The sequence below is a fragment of the Aegilops tauschii genome, chromosome 7 (assembly GCF_002575655.3).
Source record: "Aegilops tauschii subsp. strangulata cultivar AL8/78 chromosome 7, Aet v6.0, whole genome shotgun sequence".
Taxonomy (NCBI): Eukaryota; Viridiplantae; Streptophyta; class Magnoliopsida; order Poales; family Poaceae; genus Aegilops; species Aegilops tauschii.
The window spans coordinates 591,884,488-591,911,361 of record NC_053041.3 but is presented as its reverse complement, the minus strand read 5'-3'; the positions used below and the strand labels follow the sequence as shown (position 1 = coordinate 591,911,361).

General features: G+C 43.5%; 2 protein-coding genes across 3 annotated transcripts; both read right to left on the bottom strand.

Moving 5' to 3' along the window:
• Positions 1 to 746: 746 nt before the first annotated feature.
• On the bottom strand, positions 747 to 4,988 carry LOC109740034 (uncharacterized). 2 transcript variants are annotated; one of them, XR_012189795.1, is made up of 3 exons: positions 4,241 to 4,988; positions 1,923 to 2,000; positions 747 to 1,059 (listed from the first exon to the last, which is right to left on the bottom strand). XR_012189795.1 is itself a non-coding variant. In XM_020299078.4 (2 exons), the coding sequence occupies exons 1-2, from the start codon at positions 4,671 to 4,673 to the stop codon at positions 1,984 to 1,986; spliced, it is 450 nt and encodes a 149-aa protein (XP_020154667.1). In that variant the 5' UTR covers positions 4,674 to 4,988; the 3' UTR covers positions 1,409 to 1,983. The 2 variants fall into 2 exon arrangements, 1 of the variants encoding a protein (XP_020154667.1); XM_020299078.4 differs by lacking the exon at positions 747 to 1,059 and having other exon boundaries at positions 1,409 to 2,000.
• An 11,891-nt stretch (positions 4,989 to 16,879) lies between these two features.
• On the bottom strand, positions 16,880 to 18,280 carry LOC109740036 (uncharacterized). Its single transcript, XM_020299080.4, has 3 exons — positions 18,114 to 18,280; positions 17,326 to 17,895; positions 16,880 to 17,062 (listed from the first exon to the last, which is right to left on the bottom strand). The coding sequence occupies exons 1-3, from the start codon at positions 18,178 to 18,180 to the stop codon at positions 17,031 to 17,033; spliced, it is 669 nt and encodes a 222-aa protein (XP_020154669.1). The 5' UTR covers positions 18,181 to 18,280; the 3' UTR covers positions 16,880 to 17,030.
• Between the last annotated feature and the right edge of the window lie 8,594 nt (positions 18,281 to 26,874).

The following is a 26,874-nucleotide window of genomic DNA, read 5'->3' as shown; positions in this document are numbered from 1 at the left end:
AGGATTTAATTAATCCTATTAATCCCTGCTTTTCTAACCGAGGCGGTTGCCTCACATCCCTTCGATCGCACCCCTTCAGGGGCTATATATATGTGTAATCCCATCATCAATGAGAAAAAAAGTTTACTTTTACATCTTGGTGTTTGTCTCTCGTTCCTCTCTCGATCTCAATTCTAAACATCTTTCATCTTTTAAACAGAGCAGCAAAAAAGTCAATATGCCACATGAATTTATACCACACTCAACACAAATTCTGAGTATGTGAACCAGTTCGGTCATTGTGGCCTTTTATACCAATCAGTGCCCTTTTCCGTTCATTGACCAACATGCACCCTATTTAATTCGAACTTCTTTTATTTATATATATAGAAGGCCTTCCTTTCTTTCCTTATTTATGTCCTTCAAATTAGAAGGCCTCCCCCTTTCCTCCCTTATTTCTGTTACTACGTCACTTCTCTTTTCCTCCCTTTCCTTCCTTATTTATGTGACCTTGGCCCAGGCTTTGAGAGTTGTCTGTGCGAGTGATCATATAGGAAAAGTTTTCCTCTTTTGCATGGAACATTAGTTAGTTAAGTTGGCTAGCGGCTATGTGCTATTTTCTAGACAACCCAGGTTCGATTCCGCTTGTTAGCATAATTTTTTTTTTCGTCGTTCCGATGATGACCTGCAGGTACACGCTACGGACAACAAAAACTCAGGAAATCAAAAAAGTGCGTGATGGACCAAAAAAAGTGGAGAAACAATCCTCCCTTTAATATTGGACACCGATAACTGCCACACGTGTGGTGGGAGCAACACCCGCCCACACACCGTGTGTGGTGTGAGCAGGAGACAGCCCACACGTGTCATGTGTGGGCGAACAGTAGAACCACCCACACGTGTGGCAGGAGGAGAACCCTACCACACACCCTGTGTCAACGTACACGTTCCGTGCGGGATCGATCCCAGACAGAATGATTTCCTGTTGGCAGAATGATTTCCTGTTGGCCCAACATGCCGCTGAACTAGCCAGCCCAACAACGAAAATAAGCACGTGCAGCCCAGTTACCTATTGCTTCACTAAAACAAGCCAAAAAACAGCACCAAGAACATGTGTTTATAAAAATTTAAAACAATACAGTTGCCGTATAGTACATAGGTGCCAACAAAAACAATTTGACATGTGTCGGAATTTTTTTGCCATGGCAACAAGTTTGCAAAGTGTATATGGAAAAGTATTGTACAAAATGATATATATACATATTGTAATGCCATGGCGCAACAAGTTTGATAGAGTTGCTGTATACGAATGATTTCTATTAAAATTGTTGTTATTGAACTGATTATGAAAATTATATGGTCTAAAAGTACTGGAATTACCATGGTCTAAGTAGTAAACAATGCCAAATCAAAAACTGCATATTGAATATACCCAAGGTAAAAAATTGGTTGAAAATTTGCCATGACATATCTACTGCTATATGATGGCAAATTGTATGAATTTGCCATGGAAAATATTGTTGTTTCCCAAGCTAAAAAATGACAAGTTTTGCAGCGGGGGTGCATATCAACTTGCCATCACATAAAAATTCAAACAAATGCCATGTTTTCAAAAAACAAAACAAAAAAATCATGGTCGTCATCACGGAGGACGACTCCTGGTCGGCATCTTAGTCGACGTCTAGGCCGGGGGAGGAGCTACATTGCCATGGTCAAATGAGAAGTAGCTTTTGCCGTGTTGCTAAAGGAAAAGAATATTGCCATGATCCTTAAACTACATTTGCCATGCTTGAACTTAATTTGCCATGGTGCAAATAAAATTGCGATGGTATCTATTTTTGAAACATGAGTAAATCTAATGTTGCCATGGTCCCGTTAAATTTGCCATGGTCCCTTCAAAGAAGAAAATTTGCCATGTTGCAAAAAAAGGAAAGAAAATTTACCATGGTCCTTAAAATTGGAAATTGCCATGCTCCGAAAATTGCATTTGCCATGATACACACACTAAGTTTGCCATGGTCCTGTTCGAAAACAAAATTTGCCAGGTTGTAAAAGAAGGAAGAAAATTTGCCATGCTACATGAACTACCGTTGCCATGAAAGATGCACTGAGATTGCCATGGTCCCATTGAAAAAAGAAAATTTGCCATGCTGCAAAAAAGAAAGAAAATTTGCCATGCCCCGTAAACTACATTTGCCATGATACATACACTAAGTTTGCCATGGTCCCATTCAAAAAGAAAATTTGCCATGTTGCAAAGAAGGACGAAAAATTGCCCTGCTCCACGAACTGGCATGAAAGAAGATTTGCCATGGTCCCTTTCAAAAATAGAAAATTTGTATGAGGCATAGACTAAAAAATGCCATGATCCATAAACTATAATTCCCATGATGCATGCACTAAAAAATTGCCATGGTCCCATTCAAAAAGAAATTGCCATGTTGTAAAAAAAGAAGAAGAATTGTTGTGGCCCCGTTTACAAAGTTCAAAATCAAGTATGAACAAGAAAAATTGCCATGGCAGATTCGTATCAAGAATTGCCGTGTTTTGTATGATGAATCTAGCCCGTGTAAAAAAACACAAAAAGTTGGAATCAAGTATGAACGAGAAACTTGCCATGGCAGAATTGTATCAAAAATTGCCGTGTTTTTTTAATCAAATTTTACATGAAAATTGCCAAGAATGTGAAGTAATAAAAAATTGATCAAATGTTGCCATGGCAAATGCATGTTTCATTTTGCGATGTTAGTTTCAACGAAAATGCCATCTTTTGCGTAATAAAATTGTCGTGTATGTGAAAATAACACAAACAAAATGATCAAAAACAAATTTCCATGGCAAGTGCAAAGTCAAAATGCCATGGCACATGGAGTAATAATGTTGTGGTACATGAAAAAAAAGATAGATTTGCCATGTTATATGAGTTAAATTTGCCATGATAGTAACATTGAAATTGCCATGTAGTTAGTGTGTAGCATGCCAAATTGTTAAGTAGGAAAATGTACATACATATGGGTGAGTTGCCATCTACCATGAAACGAACAGGGCAAAACTAGACTGATTGAACATGGGGGAGTTGCCCATGTCTATGTTTAGTACCATTAGAGAATGATGGGTTGTGGTTGGCATGAAGATGGCAAACATGGCAAAAAGAAACAGTTCAGCCATGGCAATTGATGGGTTATGGATCTGATGAAGTTGCCAAGCATTTGGTACAGTAGCATACCAATTGCTTGGTACCTGTTAACAGGCATAACAAACATGAAACATGGCAAATTCCAGGCTTTTATAGAGAGGGTTTGCCATGTATTTACTCAGAAATTTGAAAAAGAAAAGGATGTGTTGTGGTTTGAAAAACATGGCAAACAACGCAAGTTTTTACAGTTCCACACATAGGGCAAGTTGCCATCTATTTATTCAGTAGAATGGCAAAATGATGAAAGGGCAAATGTAAATGCATTGACTGCCGTAGCGTATGGCATATCAGAACACATGGCAATTTTCAGCGCCAAACAGTAGGATAGTTGCCATGTATTTATTTAGAAGCATGGCAAATTGATAAGAAGTGGAATTGTAGACACATTAACATCAGTATGAAATGGCAGATCACACAAAAACACATATTTTTGCCATGGAAAATACTCCAGAATTTTGACATGGCAGAAGCTCATAGCAACTCTGTTCCATGGCAATTATTCGTAGCAAATTCGGCCATGGCAACTACTATATAATTTTTCCATGGCAATTACTCCAGAAATTTGCCATGGCAACAACTCATAGCAATTCTGCCCCATCAGAACTACTCATAACGAAAACTGCCATGGCAACTATTGATCCAACATTCAGTTTGACATGTTATTTGAAGTATGCTTGACATGTTGTATAAAATTTCAGAATTTGCCATGTTTTACAAAAATGTCGTGTGTTCAAAAAAAGAGCAATCCTACATTTGCCATGTGACCAAACAAATTGTGGGAAAAATTTGTACATGATACATGGAATTTGCCATGGCAAAACACATTCTGTAGCATCTATTCAACAATGTATGAATTTACTATGTGATGCTACAGAAAAATTGCCATGGCTATGTTAATTTGAACATTGGATTGATGAGAAAAACAAATTTGCCATGGCAAAAACATTCGGTATAATCTATTTCAGCTCATGTGAATTGCCATAAGATCCTATAAAAAAATTGCCATCATGTGGACTAGTCATATACACGAATTCTGCTATTCGAGCCAATGGACCAGCGACTCACCGGCAAGAACGGGCATGGCCACGACCTCCTCCATGGGGTGGCCAGACGTGACGCCGGTGACGGGATCCAAGGTGAGGACGAACGTCGCCGTAGAATGGACGCGGAGGAAGGGAATCGACGGAGGCGAGGCTCCTCCAGCGTGGATCCCGCGGCAGCTCCTCTTCACCGTCGCCGCCGCCGCCATTCCTCTCCCTGCAGCTCCTCCCCCGCTGCGCACAGGCACTCCCCTGCGGCAGCTCCTCCCCCGCTGCGCACGGGCACTCCCCTGCGGCAGCTCCTCTTCACCGTCGCCGCCGCTGCCATTCCTCTCCCTGCAGCGGTTCCTCCCCGCCACGGCTCCTCCATCGTGGCTCCTCCCAGCCGCAGCCCAATCCCGCCGCGGCTCCTCCGTCGCGCAGCGAGCGCGCCCTTCCTCCTCCGCTGCGCCTTCCATCGCCGTCGGCTGGATCCACCTCCTATTCGCCACCGCTTAGGGCCTCCGCCCGCCACCACTCGGGACCTCCGCTCGCCGTCGCCCGAGGCGTCCGTCCGCCTCTGCTCGGGGCCCATGCCTGCCACCGCCAGGGGCCTCCACCCGCCTCCGCTCGGGGCATGCGCCCGCCACCGCCAGGGGCCTCCGCCCGCCTTCGCTCGGGCATGCCGTCCGCCGCCGCCCGGGCCATATTGTGTGTGGTGTGCGGGTAGGTGGGGAAGAAGGTGAGGCGGAGTGGGGAAAGAAGAACGGGAGTGAGGACGTGCGGCATAGTTTGTCGAGGCCCGGACGTCCGGCACAGTTTGCCCAGGCCCGGACGAGGCTGTGGGATGACGTGGAACGTAAAGTGCTTCAAGAATCGTGCAAAATGATCCAACGACAGATGACGCGTGTGGGCGGGATGCTACACACCACACGTGTGGACGTTAGACTTTTCGTTAATATTAGGTAATAGGTATATTATGAATGCAGAGCTAAAAAGTAAAATAGTATTAGTATTTACTTGTGCACGTGTTCTGGCAAATGTGGAATATCTGGAATCTCAGGCTCTTGATATAGACCGAACTGTCTCATCATCCTATGAAGAGCCATCTCCTCAACCGTCACGTCGAACACCAACTTGGCCTTGGTTATCCAATAGTGCCGATCTCTAGTGCACAATCCAGAAATCCCAACTGGGCACCTCGATGATATAGACTGAGGCGAGTATGGCTCCCAGATAACTTGATCCTCGTGCAAACTATCAAACTGCGTCGTGAAGGACGGGTAGCATCCCCTAACCTGGCTATGCGCAAACTGTCTCTGTGCATGACAACAATTAAGCATTAGTAATACTATTGAATGGAAAGAAATAATGGAATTAATTGTTACTTAATATAAAAGTACCTCTCTCCGTGCCCAAACAGATCCCATAGTAGGCAAGTCGCCGATAGCTAGCACATAAGCCCCAGCTAAGTCCTCCAAACCAAAAGGTTTATCAACGTAGACATAGGGTCGTCCAATAGGGAATCTCTCGTATGACCAGAGCTGCAACAATAATGGACATCCAACAAGACTAGATTTTCTAGACTTCAACAAGCAAGCTTTGCACAGGCCTCTGTACGTAGCCGCTAACACAGCAGAACAAAAACTCCTCTGCAGAATATCCCCAGGGCAACGTGCGTCAGCTATCTCTCGTGCAATACCGATGAGTCGTGCATCGACAATGGCCACGTGGTTCTCCATAAACATCGTCTTGCTGAACAGCCAAAGAATATATGCCTCTAGGGACCGGTCAATCTGTGCCTCCGACAACTGAACATCGGGATATCCTAACGAGACAATCTATATAGAAACGTAATGATTGTATGAACATCGGGGAACTAAAAAAACAACATTTGTTTAAGTGGCCGTGAAGGTTACCTGAAACTGGCTCAACCATCTAAAAAGAGGCCCGTGAGGATCGTTGTCTATGGCCCTAGCAGTCGGCACCGCAGCCAAAAAATGGGTCTGCATCGCTGCTTGCCAACCAGATTCTGCCTCTAAGGGACCTATGGCAGCACCGGCCAGAGGTAATCCCAACAAGTAAGACACATCCTGTAAAGTAGGCGCCATCTCTCCCCAGGGAAAGTGAAATGTATGTGTCTCTGGTCTCCATCTATCTACTAAGCAGGTAAGGAGTGACTTGTCGTAAGAGAAACGTTTCACTTGCCTCTTGTGTAACTGCAATGGTTCACCTGCCTCATCTAAGTCCGGACCATCAACCCACTCATCCAATGTACCCTCAACCAGTCGTGCCAAGGGTAGAAGTCCAGCCCAATTTAACCTACAAAATAAAGAGATTGTTAGCGGCTATGAAAAGTATGACAAACATAGTAAGTCATTATATGGATTCCATTATATGCACACATACCTATCAACCCATGAATCGTGTATCATCCGGTTAGTCTTTGGGGTACGAGTGACCAACACGTCTAAGTTGTTGCCCGCTTCCATAAGGGCGCCCCGGTGCTTTCTATCGATGTTACCATTAAGCAACGGATACAAAGACATATATGCAATTCAAACAATTAAAACATAGTACAAACATATTACAAATTAAAACATAGTACGGCATATTACAAATTAATCATAGTCCTGACATATTACAAATTAAAACATAGTCCTGACATATTACAAATTAGAACTTAGTCCTGACATATTACGAATTAAAACATAGTCCTGACATATTACAAATTAAAACATAGTCCTGACATATTACATATTGAAACACAGTACGACACATTATATAGCTTGTGAGTTATTTCTTCCTCGTCCGCCCCTTCGGCCTCGACTGCCACGACCACGTCCGCCTCTTGCTCCTTTTGTCGCAGCCGTCGATGTGTAAGCACTTGTCGATGTGGAAGCACCATCTTTGTTCAGGTCGGGACAATATTTCATCCTATGCCCATAAGCCGCGCATAACAAACATTGTCTGGTTGCTCCACCAGCTTCAGATTGGTCCATATCGTTTCGGATGCGACGGGCCTTTCGTCTGCCCCTACTTGTTCGCCGAAGGTCTGGATGCGGGATGTATACTCTCTCACCGTCGTTTACCTTGTTGAAATTGTCGACGACTCTAAACCCTGTCATCTCACCTGTCCATGTGTTGAGCACTGCCTCTTTTAAATAGTATGGGGACACGAAGGAGATAGCATCCAACTCAATTTGGCCACAGGCAGCCAACACATGAGAGCAAGGTAGGTGCAACAACTTCGGTTTGTTGCAGGTACACTCACACGTTGGATAAAATTTCGTTCCAATTTTTACCTCGTGTGTCTTCACCTCATGTCCAGAACCAAAACCATCGGTAGGAAGCTGAACCTCATACCTCCTTTCTTCATTCCCTATGAGTCTGACAGTGTGCTTCTTTGCTTTCTCTATCTTCTTTGCCATGTATTCCATGACACGGCTACAATAAGGTGTGTTGTGATTATCTTCAATATGCTTCTTTGCTAACTCGTGCCTTTCTCTGAAATATCTCAAAGTGCCATGGAATACAGCCTCCACAATAGCTGTGAGTGGCAATGCTCTATTCCCTCTCAGCACAAAGTTATACACCTCTACAAGATTGGTTGTCATGTGGCCATACCTAGCTCCATGTGTGTCATGCAGCAAAGACCAATTCACTGGAGGCTCTTTCTCTATCCACTCAGAAAAATTCTTTATTGCCCTTCCCTTCTTTCTCTTAGTATTAGGAGGGTCAATTGCTGGCAAGTCACAAAGACCTACTGGCTCCTCTAGCTCCGCGATGAGTGCTGCTAATTTAACCTGATCTTCTTCCATTTTCTTCCTCGCACGGACCTGCTTCTTAGTAAACTCATCTAGTTTTGACCAAATAAATCCGTATTTGCGCTGCTGGCTGTGCTTGCATAATTTTTTGAACAAGTTCATCAACCGCTTGTTCTTGAAGTGTGAGAAAAAATTAGCCCCAAGATGGCGCATGCACCACCGGCTCTGCAAGTCCCTCCAAGGTGTTGGTTCATCAACTGTTGGATTACGTAGTGTCTTCACAGCCTTCAATATACCAGCATGTCTGTCATGAATGACACATACGTTTGGTCGGTCCTTCACGATGGCAATTTTCACTTGCCGGAAGAACCATACCCAGCTGGGAAAGTTCTCACCCTCCACAAATGCCATGGCAAGTGGGATGATTTGATTGTTCCTGTCCACACCAATAGCAGTCAGGATTTGCCCTCTATACTGACCAGTCAGGAATGTACCATCCACAAACATAGGAGGACAATGCCGGAAAGCTTCGATGCACATAGCAAAAGAGAAGAACACTCGTTTCAACACCTTGAAATCTGGTATACTCAGCAACCTCATGTGTTGTACGTTCACATAAGTATGCCAAGGAGACGGACAACATTATCATATGAGTCGAAGAATGTCCCAAACCTTTCCTCCATAGCCTTCTGCTTAGCCCTCCAAGCCTTCCCATAAGGAATGACATAATTCCATCTGACCTTCACTGCTGTCTGGATGTGTTTTGCTTCCATATCTTTCTTCTCTACTATCTCAGTATACATGAGTTGCGCAATGAGACTTGAAGTCAGGTTCGGATGCTTCACCAGTAGGTTCTTCCTCACACAATTATGTGGGACGACAATGGTGACAACCCAGTGGATGTCATACTTCGGCACGTGCCCGTGCACCTTCCCTGGACAACCTGTTTCAACACATTTCACCGTATAGTTTGTTGGACTTGATATGTGTGTCCGGAAAACCCTCTGCGTAGACATAGCCCACTTTATCACCGCATACTTTAATTTTTTTCTTTGTATCAAACATAGCCCCTATCTGTACTTGGTTCAGATTATACTACCATGGAGTCTCATGGCCATCGTTGGCCGTAAGGCCGGTGGATATGTCCTACTCCCATGCAGAAGGAATCGGTACCTCCACTTCATCCTCAGAATTTTCAGAATCCAGTTCCTCCACCAATCCATCCTCGTCCTCTTCCTCCATCACCCTCTGCATTTCATCCCCTTCCTCATCCCCATCAGCAAAACCAGAACCAGCTAATATTATCGACTGGCTACTATGCCCAGTATCAGGACCACAAACATTGTGTGCCACGTAGTCCGACTCTTTCTCGGGTTGGCTAGCATCCACATCTTGTGGTTGTGACCCGGATAAAACAATCTCGTTAGCCACTTCACTGCCTTGGCCGGGTTCATACCCCCTGTGGAGTTGTACGGTATTCTCCTCCTTCGGCACAGGTTGCACAAGTGCATATGGGAGGATTCTTCGGTATCAACTCCCACTTGACAGGTTGCACAAGTGCACAGGTCTCGGCAGCGTCTTAACAGGGACAACCAATGATGGCTCCTATCTATCGGCATCAACTCCCACTTGACATTTTTACAAGATTTGGTCCACAATGCATGAATACTGACGGAACATACTTCAGGATCCAGCCCGAAACTAGTTGTCAACCAATACTTCAACTGTCTAATGTCCAGTCTATCCAGGTCTGCTAGTGTCATGACGCCATTTTTAAACTCGCTAAGATCAACCCCCAACTCGTTATATCGAACATTACCAGCGCCGTAGTAAACATTCAGATTTACTGATTCAGACATTTTCACCTGTCAGACATTGTCATCCTCTCATTAATCACAACGAACACTAACTAAAATCCGCTAAAATGCCACCATATACAAATTAACACTAACACAATTTTTATTATCCGCTACACTAACACAATTATTATTATTCCGCTACACTCACACAATTATTACTCCGCTAAAATGCCACACATAAAAATTAACACTACAATTCGCAATATAATTTATCTACACTAACTAAACTATACAACTCAGAGAAAATTTGTGAGGATATGATTATACCTTAGCGGAGGTGCTTGCACCACCGAACAACGACAGCACCACCGCCGCCCCCTCGACGACTGGAGGTTCAACTCCAGTCACCCCCAAGCCGCACCTCCTCCTCCACAGCTGCTGCTCCTCCTCATCAACACCTCCTGCCCAACCGCACCTCCTCCTCCCCACCATGGCTCCTCCTCCCCACCATGGCTACTCCTCCCCAAACGCACAGAAAACTATCCCATAGCAAAAGACAACACCGTAGGTCGTTTGGGATTGCTACGATCTACCGATTATGTGGCTTCGATGTGAAAATGGGTGGCAAATGGAGGAGATCAGCTAGGGGTGGTGAGGTACAGAGAAGAACGAGAGAGGGAAAGGAAGAACAGAGGAGAGCGAGAGGAAGGAGACGCCGTGCGGGGGCTTATCCACCCCTTTTCGGTCGATGGGAGGCCGAAAAGGCTCTTCGGCCGCTGCCTGGCCGAAAAGGCCCACTTCGGTCGCGGCGAGGCCGAAGTTACTATTTTCGGCCCGGCCTCCACCGACGCCAGGTCTTCGTCCCAGCCACGCCTGTCTTCGGTCAACCGCGGGCCGAAAAGCCCTCTTTGGCCAAACGGTGACCGAAAAGTACCTCTTCGGCCAACACCGGGCCGATGGGGTCATACTTCTGGGTTTTTTGCGTCACGTGCTATATTTTCCGAAATTGCTATAAAAAACGTCATAGTTTTGAAAAAAAAAATCAATAATCCAAACCAAATGTCCATGCGCCCGCGACATTTCAGGGCGTCCAAACATCACCAAAAATGATGCATTACATCATGCACAAGACATGTGGGGCTCATTCCATTGCACGGTGGTCTTGGAGATCCTTTCGGTTTCTCTATGGATCACTATACATATACCGCCAATCATTGTAACTTGAAGATAAAAAAAAGAAATCAAGACAAGAACAAAAATGTTCTAATAGTCATGTTAAATTTGCAAAAACACAACCCAAATTCGTTTGATGGCGATACAGATAATTCATAATTCCCTCCTACTATTGTAATGGGCCAGAGTGAACCCTGGGCCATTTAGTTTGATATAAGTATTCACGCGCCATTTATCAAAGTAAAGTCTGCGGCCGTTATTGGGCCGATATAACTCGCAGGCCTTAGCCCAACAACCTGACTTGCTGGGATCTTTCTTTGGCAATAATGATGGGGAGCTCCTATACAGCGCTGCAGGCGCCCGTTAACGATCCGGCGCCTGCAGCGCTGATAGCATGGGCCGGCCCACTAGCGTGCTGCCCCAGTTTTTCTTGATTTTTTTGTTACGATAATAAAAATATGAAATCAAAAAATGTTTACAGATTTAAAGAAAAAATGTTCATCCATTTTTTTAAAAAGTTCATATCTTTAAAAAAGGTTCATCAAATTTGAAAAAAGTCCATTCAAATTGAAAAAAAAGTTCATCCAATTTAGCAAACAGTTCATTAAATTTTTTAAAAGTTCATTAAATTTGAAAAAAGTTCATAGAAATTCAAAAAAAATTCATTTATTTTTAAAAAAAATTCATGTAACTGAAAAAGTTTATAAATAAAAAAAAGTTCATCCATTTTCAAAAAGATGTTCATCAAATTTCAAAAAAGTTCATCGATATTCAAAAAAGTTCATAAATCTGAAACAAAACTGTTGAAATTTCTAAAAGTTTATAGATATTCAAAAAACTTCATAGAATTTTAAAAAAATGTCATCCCGCGCCTAGATGGGCCGGCCCATTTACGGACGCCACAGGCGCCAGTTAACAAAAATGCACATTAACTGTGCTGCCATTACCTGTGGCGCCAAATAGGAAATGCCATGATGATGAGCATGGCGGAGCAGGAAAAGTCGCTGGTTCCCCCGGCGGCCTTGGTGTGCTGCCATTACCTGTTGAAGGCGAAGGAGTAGTGCGCCATCAGGCGTCAGCGTGTTCTGGAGATAGAATGGCCCTCCAGGCGCCGCCATGGCGCAGTGGGCGCCTGACCTGCACGGGCAGTCTATCGCTGACCGTCTGCACGTGTCCTTCCACCGTCGGGTTCGCCACACACCACAACCGTGGGCGATGGCGCAGGGGGAGGGTACGCGCATTACGGCGACGAAGGCTGAGCGTGCTTCGCCCAGCTGGAGGGCCGCCTCCTCCTCCCACGTCTTCGTATGGTGGCAACGTGCGCGTTGACAAGATTGCGTCGGCCTCCTATTCGCCCAAGCTGCTTCACATGCATGCATGGGAAAATCATTAGGACTTTTTCTGTACAAAAATAATCAAACGGAGGACAATGCATATATACATGTATCACATACTCCCTTCATCCGAAAAAACTTGTCCATCGAATGGATGTATTTAGAACCAAATTAGTGCTAGATACATCCATTTAAGGGACAAGTTTAATACAAGTTTTTTTGGACGGAGGAAATACGTCTCAATCAATCACTTTCAAATACGTTTTCATCTCCAATGGTCTAGCTTCTTCAATGACCTTTTTTGTGGTCCTTGCATTCTCCTTGGGCGTGTTTAATATGCCTCACCGGGTTTTTGCCTCTTTGCATCAGTGACTTAATTGGGCCTGGCTGTGTACATAAAAGAAAAAAAAAACATGTTCTGCAAGTAGTTTGGTAGGCTGCATATAGATTGACTGCATTAGGGAAACAATGTTTGCTGGGCAGGGCCGGGCCCACAAGTGTGCGAACTGTGCGGCCCGCATAGTGCTGGGCGTTTGGCGGCCCGTATTGGCTGGGTTCATGCACGACACACTGTTTGGTTACATACATTGAACAAGATTAAGAGTTAACAACTACACATGACACACAAAGTTACAGTATAGTGACTAGGGTGGACGATGGCTGCAGCGCCGCATCCGATGCGACGAGCACGGAGTCGTAAGGGAGCGATCCCGTCGGTGGTGTGGCGAAACTAGTTCCTAGCACCGTTGCCACAAGGGAAGTCCGCGGGAGGGGACGTGTAGGAGGGCGCTGAGGCAGAGGACGGGGAGGAGAAGTGCAGTGTGCGTGCGATGGCGGTGTCAGTGTAGTAGGCCACAGGCGAGGAGGCCGAGAGGAACGAAGCCGCCGGCAACGGTTGTGGGCACGACATTGTGTCCATGAGGCAAGGTTGGCGATAATCAGCGAGAACAGAAAGAAGGCACTCCAAAATTCGTCTAAACCATCACATGAAGACATTAATACAGTACAAGTGGGAGATACACATATACACATCTACGACCATCGAAGCAGCAAAACATACAACGAAAGTCGTGTGAAACAATGAGGACGCTACTGGCCAAAGAAAATTTTAAAAGGTCAGCCATGCGCGACGAGTTTACAAAATTCGTCCAAAATAACTCCAAACATGAACACGAATTTGAACATTTACAGGCAACAAAACTATAAACCGTCTGAATGGAACCACAATGTCGATGTGCATCTTTTTTCATGTATAGTTTATCTCAAATTAAAGCACCATTGTGTGGATTAGAAAGGACTAGGTGAACAAGATCGATGATTTGGGGTGGTCTACAAATTACAAGTTGATCTACCATGAGATCGATGATGTCTAGATCTGATGGTCTAAGTTGTCATGAGATGTCTAATGATGTGATGCTCTATCGACAAAGCCCAGCCTCGGTTTATATATGATATTGAATGCCTAGTACAATGGGAGTCATAGTCGGCTACGTCGATGGACAGGAGTCCATGTCTTGAACGACAAGATTTCTGGAATCTTCCTTGTATGTGTTTTGTGCTGCCTGAAGTGGCCCCTGGATGGAACCGACCTAGGGGTCCTCAGTCTGACCCACCAGGCGGGGAGTCGACATGATGAGAGGCCGCATAGCTGGGACATCGTTAACTTGTACATTAAAAATGCCCAAATAGGAGCAAAAATTCCATTTAAGTTCTTGAGTATGAATTTAGGTCATACACGCAACAAAAACTACATGTTCATTAATTTGATATATGGCGAAAGTGCCTTGAGACCGTCTTATTTGTAAACAACCTACACCATAGTCTATTTATACATTTTTAAATTCCACACACTCTACATATAATCTAATGACACCATGCAAAGTTTCATTGTTTTCGGACAACATTAATTTTTTTGTAAATATGAAAAACCATATTACATAATTAAAATTAAGTTTGTATTTGAATTTTCACATAAACATTTTTAGAAGTACCAAACTTCTGTTTCAAAAGACCTAAATATGTGCTAAGTACCTTATATATGATTTTCGTCCAAATTATGGAAAAAAATACCTGCGGTTCAAATTTGAATTATATCCAATGAAATATAAATTTATTCATACAATGCAAATAATACAACAGATAGTGAAGCCTACAAAGTTTAAACCAGTTTTCATACACTAACATTAAAGATAAAACACTACAAACCAAAAACCACATAAAAATAAAAATACATTAATATTATACTAGTGGCAGGCGCTGGCATGTGCCCTCCAGTGATAATGCCTGACTAATGGCTATACTGCCCAAATCTGGGCCCATATCACTAGTGGTGGTCATGTGAAAGGGTCTGCCGCTGCTACTTAAATTACCAATGGGGGTTATACCCCACCACTGGTGAGTTTGGGCCACAGGTATCCTAAGTCCAGATACACATGGTGGGTGCCCCCATCTGCTCACCACTTGTATTCGTTACCAGTGGCAATTTTAGTTTTTGACCCGCCACTGATATCTGGCCAGATTACTAGTGGCAGGTGTGTTCCCTGCCCGCCACTATTGAGGCCCACCTATAAGCAATTTTCCAGTAGTCCCTATATTAGTTTAGGCCAACCATTACACGATTGTTACCTCCTAATTTTCTAGGCCACAACATAGTTACTCTCCCATTCTTTTTCCCGTACAACTCCATCTACCGTGGCATCCACTACATGATTATTAATTTATTATAAAGTCGTTTCATCTTGTTATTCTCTATTCATTGTTTTAGAAACCTTATAATTGAGTTTGATGGGGACAAAACTCAAATAAGTTGGTGTGCATAGATTCTCTCTTGATTGCGATAATTTTGTAGAATTTCTATATCAAGTTACCGTATTTCTAGACAGAAGTTTGAGCACTTGTACTGTTTATTTCAAATAAGTTAAGCATTTTATGTTTTAAGAAAATAAGGCATGCCCAAGTTGCTCGAGATGGATCTAAGGGTAACACATGGTAACATATAATAGGCTCTTTAAACTTAACCAAGTAAAAATGATAAGATTTAACAAACAGTGACAAATAGTGATGGTGATGGGAGGAGATCCAAGGACAACCACATGTTGACACCTCATACATTCGAGATTTTTCTGTTAGTTAAAACTAACATAAACAATCATATTATAAGAACATATATTGTAAGAATTTAAACTTATGCGTTGGCCCCCCTACCAAGATTCTTACAGATAATTACATAGACATACAAGTATAAAAATGCACCCCACAAAATAACTTAAGAGTAGAAAGGGTCTTTTTTATAATCAGCCGAAATTCTGTTTGCTAAAATGCTTAAACAAAAGTTTGGACAAATAACTAAACTTCCACGAGAAAATAAAGCCGTGCTTTAACATTGGCATGACCATATTGATAGAGATTTAAGTTGTAGCATAAAAACATTGAGTTTTTATATTACTAGCGCAATTGTGTGCTCTAGTATAGATAAATAAATAATAAATATATACTCCCTCCGATCCAAATTAATTGACGCGGCTTTAGTACAATTTTATACTAAACTACTAAATTTATACTAAAGCCATGTCAATTAATATGGATCGGAGGGATTAGAAGTTTTTATTCATAAAATTTATTCCATTATAATAATTATGTTTGTTACAAAGTAGAGTTAAGATGCAACAACATTGAGTTGCAAAAAAAGTAAAAGTATTTAGTATAAATATGTGAGGGTTATTGATAAATGATAAGGCAAGGTCTAGAAATATGTTCGCCCCGATGCTAGCATACTGATTTATTTGTACAAGAAATTAATATATTAAAAAAATCAAAAGACAAGGAATAGAAGGACAAAATTAGAGCATGTAAAAGCTTATAAGGTATACGTCCTAATTAATGGGAAAATACTAGTTAATACACACCAAAAAACATTTTATTTAATGATATGTCATCGAATAAATATATTTTGTGGACGTGATATCACAGAGTCAAAACTTGTTGCAACCATTATCCTCCGTTAGTATGCTTATACTAACACATGAACATATCATTAATTTCTCTAAATCGAGATCATGTTTTGTTCTCACATGACCTCACCCGACCATGGCAACACCCTTGCCAATTGAAATAAATCTGAGTTTGTTGCAGATACAGTTCAAATGATATTTGTGTCGATATTTTTTAATTGTGATAGTTATGCAGAATTTTCATATTAAGTCAAAATGTTTTCGTAAAAAGTACATGTACTTACAATTGCAACATCCTATTTTAAAACAAAATTAAATCATGTTATCGTTTTGAGAAACAAGTCGGGACTAAATTTATGTCGTTTGAGATGGATCAAATGGTAAAGACACATTGTTCGCTCCTGTCATGTTTATAAGTATCAGCCGCATTTCAATTTTCTTATGACCATTTTGGTCAACAAAATATGAGTTACATGTCACAAAAAAGTATACCATTGAAAACTTATCTTAAACGTGAGTATAATGATTTATCATTTGTGCAATAGTTAGAACTATCATTTATTAACCAAATTAAGGGTTAAATTTTTACTAAAATGTTGTAAAAATACATGCATTGTTTAACAAAATTCAGTACTATTATTTACGGGGAAAAAATAGTTGAATAGTCCAGAGCAAATGTTCATGTACCCGTGACATTCCATGGGTCCAACCATTAAAAAAACGATGCATTTACATCATACAGAAGTCGTGTGAACCGTGTGCTTATCGATAGTCTTGGAAATTGCTCCATTTCTATGAGGAGCTCCGTTGCAATCACATGTACACGTACCGGCACTCATCGTAACCTGCACAGAATATTAAAAACCAAATTTAATAAAAAATCCATTAAAAATATGTCAAAATTTTGAAAGCACAACCCAAATTCGAAAGTGGGACAGATAATTCTCTCTTCATATTTGAATGGGCCGGGCGGAGCCCTCGTCCATTTAGTTGATTTGTTTTTTTAGGCAAGTCCATTTAGGTGCTTCTGTTCTACTAGTAAAATTATTAATTGGGCCCATATAGACTCGCAGGCCTTAGGCCGAGCAAACTTGAGATAGTGGCTTACTGGGGTCTTTGGTGATGAGCATGGCGGAGCCGGCGAAGTCGCAGGTGCCGCCGGCGGCCTTGTTGCGCTGCCAGTAGCTGTTGAAGGCGAAGGAGGCATGCGCCATCAGCGTGTCCGGTAGGTAGCACGGCCCGCCGGGCGCTGCCATGCCGCAGTCGGCGCCCGACCCGCACGCGTAGTCCATCGCCGCCTGCACGTCCACGCTCTCCACCGTCGGGTTCGCCACGCACCACAGCCCCTGCGGCGCGCCGATGGCTGTCGGGCCTCCCGCCCGTGGAGCACCAGCCGGAGGGCCCGCGCGGGGGCTCGCTGGTGCGTTGGCTGGCGGGCTGGGGTTGCCGACCGGTGCCGTGGACGGTGGCAGCGCACCGGCTGGAGGGGGGATCGACGGCGCCGCCGGTGAGGTGGGATTGGCGGGGGGAGGGTACGCGCAGTACGGAGGGGACGGCTGAACGTCGTGTGCCGGAGTTGGTGGCCGGGCTCCTCCTACCACGTCTTGGTATGGTGGCAATGCCGGGGAGTTGACAAGCTTGCGCCATTCTCTTGTTCTCGAGGCGCCATTCGCCCAATCTGCTTCACATGCATGTGCATGATGCATGCAGACAAAAAATCAAATGGTAGACAATGGATATACGGAGTACTATATAGTTATATACATGTACCAATGCAAAAACAACCAGGAGGACAAGATCACAAGAGTTCTAGTACAACTAAAAGATGGTAAAGAAAATAATGTATGTGCACGTGAAGTGAAAGTCTTTTAGAGCAGGGATGCTCACTGTAATTACCATGTTGAATGGACATGACGAGAGCTAGGAGGACCATGTGTTGCTTCTTGATCATCATTAGCTCCATGGTTTGTGATCAAGACATGAGGCAAATTGCATTTATATATGATGCGTGGGAATGAGATTGTTGTAGGGCTAGAAAGGAATATGGGGAGTACGTAGTACCCAAGTCTCAAGTGGGCACATAAAGGGGAGGCAGCAGCAAGAATTCACCAGATGGATGCTAGCTAGCTAGCCAGCCAGCAAGTCTCTTTCCATAAAGTTGCATGGACTGATATGTTGATTAAACCTAAGAGCCTTCCCAATTAAGTTGCAGAAAACGTATCAATAAAATGAAACATTGGAGATGTCCTGGCTTCCTGAATACAGAAACTAAAGCAATTGATTTTTAGTCATGAGAATATAGCAATTTGTAGTCATGACTCATTATGGATTCTTTGCATATTTCACGGAAATTTGCTGAAAATTCGAAGGGTAAGATGTTTTTATGCAATGCCACCCATGAAGGCATTTTGGTTCATTTTCTTTGACCCCGGGCACCCAAACAAAAATATTATGGATTAAAATGCTACAAATATTCTATGAAAACATTTCAACTCAAGGGCCATGCATGTTTGCTTCTTTTCTCTAGCTGCAGTTTTGGCACATGTGCTTGCTTGGCCAGAGAGAAATGCAGGGAACAAAATCGAAAGAAAATAAAGGGCAGAACAGCAGGTGTATTTATTAGTGTTTTTCTTCCGTTGCTTTGGTTCCACTCAAGGCCTCAAACCTGCTACTCCATTTTGTTTGATTTGTCATGTATGAATGCATCCGTGTCTTGTCAATCACAGCGAGCTGACAACACCACGACATGGGAAATTTAGCTCAGACATTATTGTGTATGTATGTGTCATGTTTGCATCATGTAATAGTACTTTGTGGAGATCTTTTACGGTACCAAAATCAGCAGGAGTAATAGTAGAACATTATTTTTGCAAAAGAGCTTGACTGGATTAATTAGTTTCTGTGTGCGATATATAGTGCTCTGCATCATACTTGTGTATGACACTCTGATAAGTTTTCGAAATTGCTTTACGAGTGCGGTGTTTGCGCCCTACCTGTGTACGATACTCTGATCCTTTGTTGGTTGTTGAAGTGGCGGTTTGATCCCAGGGTGCTCAACTAGCGTCGGATTGTACAAAGATCGTCGGACATACTATTGTAGTACACAACCACTGCTCATAAGTTTATATGTAACTAAAAAACCATACTATTGTAGCACACAACCATACTATTGTAGTCCACCGTGGAGTCGGTTTTCAGTAAAATTATTGCAAAGGATGACAGTAGTCGACACATGCCCTGTTTTTAAAAAAAAGGGGGGGCAGGGGGGGGGGGGGGGGGGAGGGGGAGATCAGATTGCAAGGAAATAATCTGGCATAATTTTATATTATTGTAACTGATTGTAGCCTATCCTTGGGCGGTTCTTACGCTCCAACCCACTAGGAAACTAGATGATGACCCCGCGTGTTGCTGCGTGAACCTGGGTAAAACATACACATAAATAGATGCTAGCTAGAAAACTAAAACTATTGCCAAAACAAATTTAAGAATGCTCTTGGGATATATTTTGAAAACAATAAAGTATATGAAGCATGTGATAAAATGTTGTATAAAAAGAGAAATCTATTGGATTAAAGACAAATTAAACGGGGTGCTATTTTTAACAAAATATGTAACATGTGTAGGTACTATATTAGTATTAGTACAAGTGTACTAAATAATTTCTAGAATCCCTTAAATAGAGTTTGGGGTGCTAAAGTATGTCTTTGTCGATGATGTCGATGTGCTTGAGGACTTCTTGTCTGTTTTTTCGTCTTATTTCACACCTAAGTGCATGCTATAGACCACTAAAGTTGTACTTGTTTACTTCAAACTTGGAGGGATTTCTATGAAGTCGTATTAAACAGCAAAATGTACCATGAACAATGTAACAATGCAATGGAATGGAATACAAAGTAATTTAATATTTACTGATGCAATGTGCGTTCTGATGGAATGGAATGCAATCTATGTTGTGCTATCTGTACTATAGCAAATGTAATTTAAAAAAAATGAACATACAGCTAATATTTAAATTAACAACAAGTTTTGTACCCGAGTCTGATATGGTCCACAATATTGTAGTCAGTTTCATTAGTACAATCTACTGAGGCAATATGATATTCTAGTCGGATTTTGATTTTAAACCAGCTATTGGCATATAATAATCTTGTTGGTTGCTCTGTTGTGACCGTCTGAGATTAGTGTTTCTCCAGCCAATTTCATAATGATCCGGGGACAAATGAGTATTAGAGCAATTCTAGCAGAGTTACCATATGAGCAGCATCCATACCACACATGGAGGACCCTTCGCATGGATATGAGTAAAAGCGCAAACACAAAATCGCCATAAAAGTGCTCCATAATTTCCTTACATGGGGGACCCATTTACAAGTGGCAGCAACAAGGAAGACGAAGAGAGGGGACTGAGTGGCGGCCAGCTTAGGGGGGTGAGTGTGGTGGCGACGGCGACGGGGATTTAATATACCCGCGAAGGGGCACACTCCGGCGGGGAATGGCGGCTGATTTGCCGTGTGCGGGCGAGAAGCGAGTGCGAAACAAGGCAGCAGCAATTAATTGCCCCTCATGACGGTGAAAATGCGATTACTGCATGGCACGTGAGGAAGCGGCAACCATACGGATGATTGCAGGATGCGCACGTAACGAAGAGGGCTAAACTTCCCTCCCGCGCTAGTCGTTACCGATAAAGGCATCTTCATATCAACAGCCCCCACGACTCAAAATATGGAGGCTCGCGCGCTCGATAAGGACAACGCTTCATGACTCATGGAGATTTGATGGCATATGACGACTTTGCTTGCCTAGAATGTCATTTTGGGCCAAAATCATCATATGAATAGTTATTATGCCGATCAATCAAATACGACAACCCTGTTGAGATACTTGACGATACAAAACGGATCGCCCAAGTCGCTCTCGAGGGCGGCAGGGCAAAACCCTAGCCGTCGTCACCCGCACCTCCTCCCCGCCTCCCCCTCCCCTCGCCTCCGTTGGAGGGCGTTGTTGGGCGAAGCCCAGCTGGCGTCGGCGGCGTTGGGCCCCTTCTCCCTCCTCCCCTGGTGGCTATGGCGTGGGATGTGGCGAGCGAGCGGGGAGCGCGGTGCTCCCGCGGGGCGTTGCGGCGGCGTCTCAGACGGCCAGGCCTTGGATGTCGCGGTGCCTAGACACGGCAGGGCGGATGCATGGCAAAGCACTACAAAAAAAATACACTTCCGTGATGATACGTGTTTGTCACAGTAGGTCGCGTTTTTTGTCATGCATGTACATCCATGACAAATTTATGACAGAATCAAGATAGTCATACCTGTGCTGTCGTAGAAGTGTTCCATGACATTACCAAAATTATCATCACGGAAGTGTCCACTTCCATGACGATAAATCGCGCGTCACAGAAGTGCTTTCGTCAAGGGTGACCGACACGTGGCATCCACCGTAACGAAACGCCGTTAAGCTATCGGGTCAGGTTTTGGATCCGATAACCCGTTAACAGCCCCGACCAATGGGGATTTTCCACGTGTAAAATCATCATTGGCTGAAGGAAACACGTGTCGGCTCACCGTTGGGACAGATGTCATCCCCTCATTGGACCGAAGGCGCCTATGATACGGCGACACGTGGCACGGCCCAACAGAGGCCCATTCCTGTGAAAAGGCCGGCCCGTTTGACTTGGTCAAAAGGTGGCGGGCCGGCCCACGGAAAGCCTGTTAACGGCCTGTTCGCATATAGCCCATTTACAGCCCGCTAACCCAGGGCCCGTTACACCCTGTCCGAATTAGGCCCAGTAGCGTCATCTAGGCCGTCCAATATGATTCAGCCCGTTTTAACTTCCGGCCCATGTGTGGCCCATGACTTCTTTCGGCCCATATGAGGACCTTTGTAACTCTTGGCCCATTAACGGCCCGTGGTGAAACTGGCCCGTAATGAACAATGTATCACTTTATACCCATTAACGGCCCGTTATTCCATTGGGCCGTTTCCAGCCCTAGTTATCTTTCGGCCTTCTCAGGGCCCATTGATTCTTGGGCTCATTTGCAGCATTCGGTTACATACGGCCCGTTACTGTCATTTTCTGCTTGTGGGCCAAATTCAGCCCATCATTACAGTCGGCCCGTTTGTGGACCGTTAATACGTTGGGCTGTTTTCATGTCAAAAAACCCGTTGGGCTGTTTTCATAGAGTTATCAAATACGGCCTATTAACGGCCCGTCATGGTCCACGAATAGTACGGCCCATGATTGGCAAAATGATGATACGCCCCGTAGAAGGCCCATGGATCCTACGGCCCGTATGAGGCCCATGGATAGTACGGCCCATAGAAGGCCCATGGATCGTACAGCCCGTAGAAGGCCCATGGACCCTACGGCCCGTAGAAGGCCCATGGACCCTAAGGCCTGTATAGAAGGCCAATGGATCCTACGGCCGGACGAAGGCCCATGGATCATACGGCCTGCAGGAGGCCCATGGTTAAAACAGTCCGTGTGTTGCCACGATTATTTTGGCCTAGTTACCAAAAATAGGCTATTGTGGCCACTAGAAAAAACAGAAAAAGAACTGCAGTGACTACAAGCAAACAAATAAACAAGACAATAAGGAAATAAATAAGCAAGCAATTAACGCTAGCCTATTACCGCTATTACACATATTACATCCACTGGGCATCAAAGTTCGCCACCAGTGCAAATATAGGGAACAAAGCAGCACATTACATACACTGGCCATCAAAATTGGCCACCAGTGCAAATAAACGCGGCAGCAAAACAAGAGCATAACTGAAACAACTTCAGAAGAGCTCAAGAAACGTTATCCTGGGTATCCACCATGCTGGCAATAAGCTTAACAAGCTGATTAGCTTTGTCCTGTTTGGCGCTAAAATCCTCCAACGCTTGCTGTTGCACCAGAAAGTATGCATCTGAATGCTCCAGGGACTTCCGCAGTCCTTCCGCTTCCTGTCGCAGCACAGCTGATCGATGTCTTTCAGCTTGTAGTTGAGACTCAAGAAACCGAACTGATTCAGACAGTGAGTTTGAATAGCTTGTGCAAGCGGTAGTGGCCAGTAACTCGAACACTAAACCAAGACAGGACTTTGGGGTTGTCTCGCTGTCTTCAAGATAGTCTTCCTTAGCTGTTTTATCAGCTTTGTTGGAGACCAACAAGGATGTGTCACTATCCTGAACCTTATCTGCATTACTTCCTTTACCATTGCTTAATAAGGCACTCTTCCCAATATTCTGTCAGCATTCTAAAAGAAGAAACAAGCAGACACATAACAAGTTTAGCATGTACTAGTATATGAAACTCATTTCGGTGAACCAGTTCATTAGTAAGGTGGACAGGATTAAACTACCAAGTCTTCTATTGCCAAGTACTAGTACATAATAAAAGCATCAAACAAACATATATCTATGTCCTATGGTCACTGCATTGTCTTGCCAAATCAAAATAGAGACACGGTTCAAATCATATCAGTTCAAGACAAAGCAGCAGTGAAAGAATACAAACCGTGGGAAACTACACGGCACAACAAGATTTCAGATGGGTACCACGGGTCTACATGTACAACAACACTATTGGCTCTGTTGTGATGCTAGTAATGTGCATGATATGAAAGTCAACTGTATACACAATTGAAATTGAAATCAACAAAGCTATTGATAAGAGCAAACATGTTAAAAAAACATGCGTGAACATACCTGCTATGCCATTGGAGTTTCGATTGGATCCTTCAATTTAAAAATAAGTTTGTATGAGTAAATACAGTGATACAAGAGCAAAGCAATCATAGTTAAAAAAGGCGCGCCTAAGCGAGCACTTAAGCGCACCTAGGCTCTAGGCGTTGGCAAAACGCATTGCGCATAACTACGCATAATCTGTGCATAACTGCGCATAAGCATGCGCTTTGGTCAGTAAAGCGCAAGGCGGTGGCAAAACACACAATTAACGCCTAGCGCTTTTTTGAACTATGATAGCAATGGAATCTTAAATTAGAACAGTTGTTCTTCAGGTTTAGACACTTCTTCTACATGAACAGAGTACAGTAAGACGCAAGAATATAATACTAAAAAATAGAAAATGAGCTCATAGACGTTACCACATTCTTGGTTCGGGACCAGTACAGAACAAGGCGTTCCCAGTCATCGTCCAGTAAATGTGTCTCAGGAGAACGTAAGGGAATTTGATGAGTTTCTTTGCCGGTGAAGTACGTTTTCTTCAGGTAATTCCGATACTGCCACCAAGCATTCTTGAAGATAGCAGAGGTATTAGCACAGGTTACCTCATCCTGAGTTTCCAAATCGGTCCTTCTCTATAGAGAAAAATGGGAAAATTTGCTGTATTATAACCATCATGGAGGTAGGATGTATGGGACGAAGCAAAGTAATTGCCATGAATAACATTACTTACAGATAACTCCTGGACAAACACCTGCAACTGGCATTTTCCTTCATCTTCAGTATAATATTTCCAAGATGGGAAGATACGCACATACGATTTAACAACATCAAATGCGATAGATGCTAAACTACGACTAGCTGGTTGTGCTTCCTCCACAGGAATAGGCGTACTAACTGGTGGAGTTGGGGTTCGCCGTGATAGTACTGGCCCTTTGGGCACTGGAGCTGCCTTACTAACTGCTCTTGTTTGGGAGCTCTGTGGTGGAGATGGTTCTGTGTCAACAGGAACTGGGTTACTATCGGCTGGGGTTGGGGTTAGATTGGGTGAAGCTGGTTCTCTGTCCATCGCAGTAGGGGTACAATCTGCGAGAGTTTGGGTTATGTGTGGTAGGGCTGGTTCTTGTGCATGTACAACCGGGGTGCTATCTCCACCAAGAGGTAGCACTGTTTTATTTGAAGACCATGTTTTTAGTTCGCTAGATACTGGCATCACCCGCTCCAATTCAAATGGCTGATAAACAGGAAACATAGTTGAATGTACAGACATTGTATGAGAGACAGATGCAATAGATAGTGTGGAAAAAAGAGGGCATGAAATAGTTGACATGTATATTGTTTAACTAAAACGGATAGCATGACATAATTTCACATATATGATGTCTATCTAAACTGGATAGCATAGCATAACATAATTCAAAGATATGATGAATAACTAAACATGATCACATGACATAATTCACCTACATGTTATCTAAGTAATCAGGATCGCATCATTTAATTCACATATGTGATTTATATGCTAAACAGAGGGCATTCGATATGATGTCTAAACTAAGAACATGGCGTTGAATATTGTGTATATGATGTCTAAACTATGCAATGCAAGACACCGTATGCATGATATGAGCAGTATAACCGTGCCAAGTTAGAGTATACACCTCAGTGGGGGAATAGGACTGGTCATCTGTCTCTGAATCCATCTCCGAGGAGCTATCGGGACCCAACAAGAGATCTGCTTCGACAAGTAGCACTGTCTGCTCTGAAGGCCTTGTTTTCACTCCAGATTTTTCCATCTCCCACCCAAATGGCTGATTCACAAGAAGAGTAGTTTAATGTAAAAACATTGTCGACAAATGGAAATGTAATGAAGAAAAGGATGGGCAAGATATCATTCAAATATATGATGCCTAGTTAAACAGGATGGCATTGCACATTTCACATATATTATGGCTGGCTAAAAGACATGAGACTGCATAATTCCCATATATGATATAGAAACTAAACAGGTGGCATTACAGAACATGTCTAAACTAAGCAGATGACATATATGATGTCAAAAGTAGGCACTGCAGGGCAACATATGCATGATATGACTAACATCATCATGCCAAGGTAGAGCAAACACCTTGGGGGTAAATAGGAGTGGTCAGCGGCGTCTGAATCCGCCTCAGAACAGATATCTTTCTCTGGATTACAATCTGGAGAGGGGTGGGGAGGGTTTGCCATTGAACCCACCATGGAGCGATGTCTGCATGACATTGTATTGCCGCGCAAAACTCTTCTCTTTTTCTCTACATGTTCAGCATGACTGTGTACAATATCTGACATGCATACGAAAAAAAATATGATGATATTATGTAAGGAGAGCATGCAGAAATTTAGAGTGATGGTAACAACCAGTGGATCGACGTTTTTCCATTAAACCAAAATAGCCCTAATGGATCGACGTGAATGTATAGTAATAAGTGATGCAACAAGTGTACAACCTCTTTTCCGTAGCCGTATCGACCTCAGCATCATTGGGTTGGTCGCTGAAGCAGTTGAGGCAGACGTGGCTGTCGGAGGTGTCTAGGGCACTGCTCTGTCGTTGGAGCAGCTCCGGTGAGCCGTAAGACGTCAAGGCTGAAGCAGCACAAGACAGACATCATCAATCTCAAGTGGGATTCTAATAGCATCTCCAATAGATGATGTAAAATGGATGTAAAATTAACATCACCAAAAACCACCTGACTACAACAGATGAGGTAAAAACTGTTGACTCTGAACTTAACTGTCGAAACTGAAATTTACTGTGGAATCTGAATGCTACTGTCAAAACTGAACGCAATGGTAGCAGAGAGGTACTTGACATGTAGTTTAGGGAGGGCCTGCAGTTCATCTTCAACCTGCACCCCCCTGAGCCGCCAGCCACCACCGGCCGAACCGCCGGCCCCAGCGCCGCCTCGCCGCCCCGAAATAACTCGCCACCGCCGCCCCGGCCAGCCCTCTAGG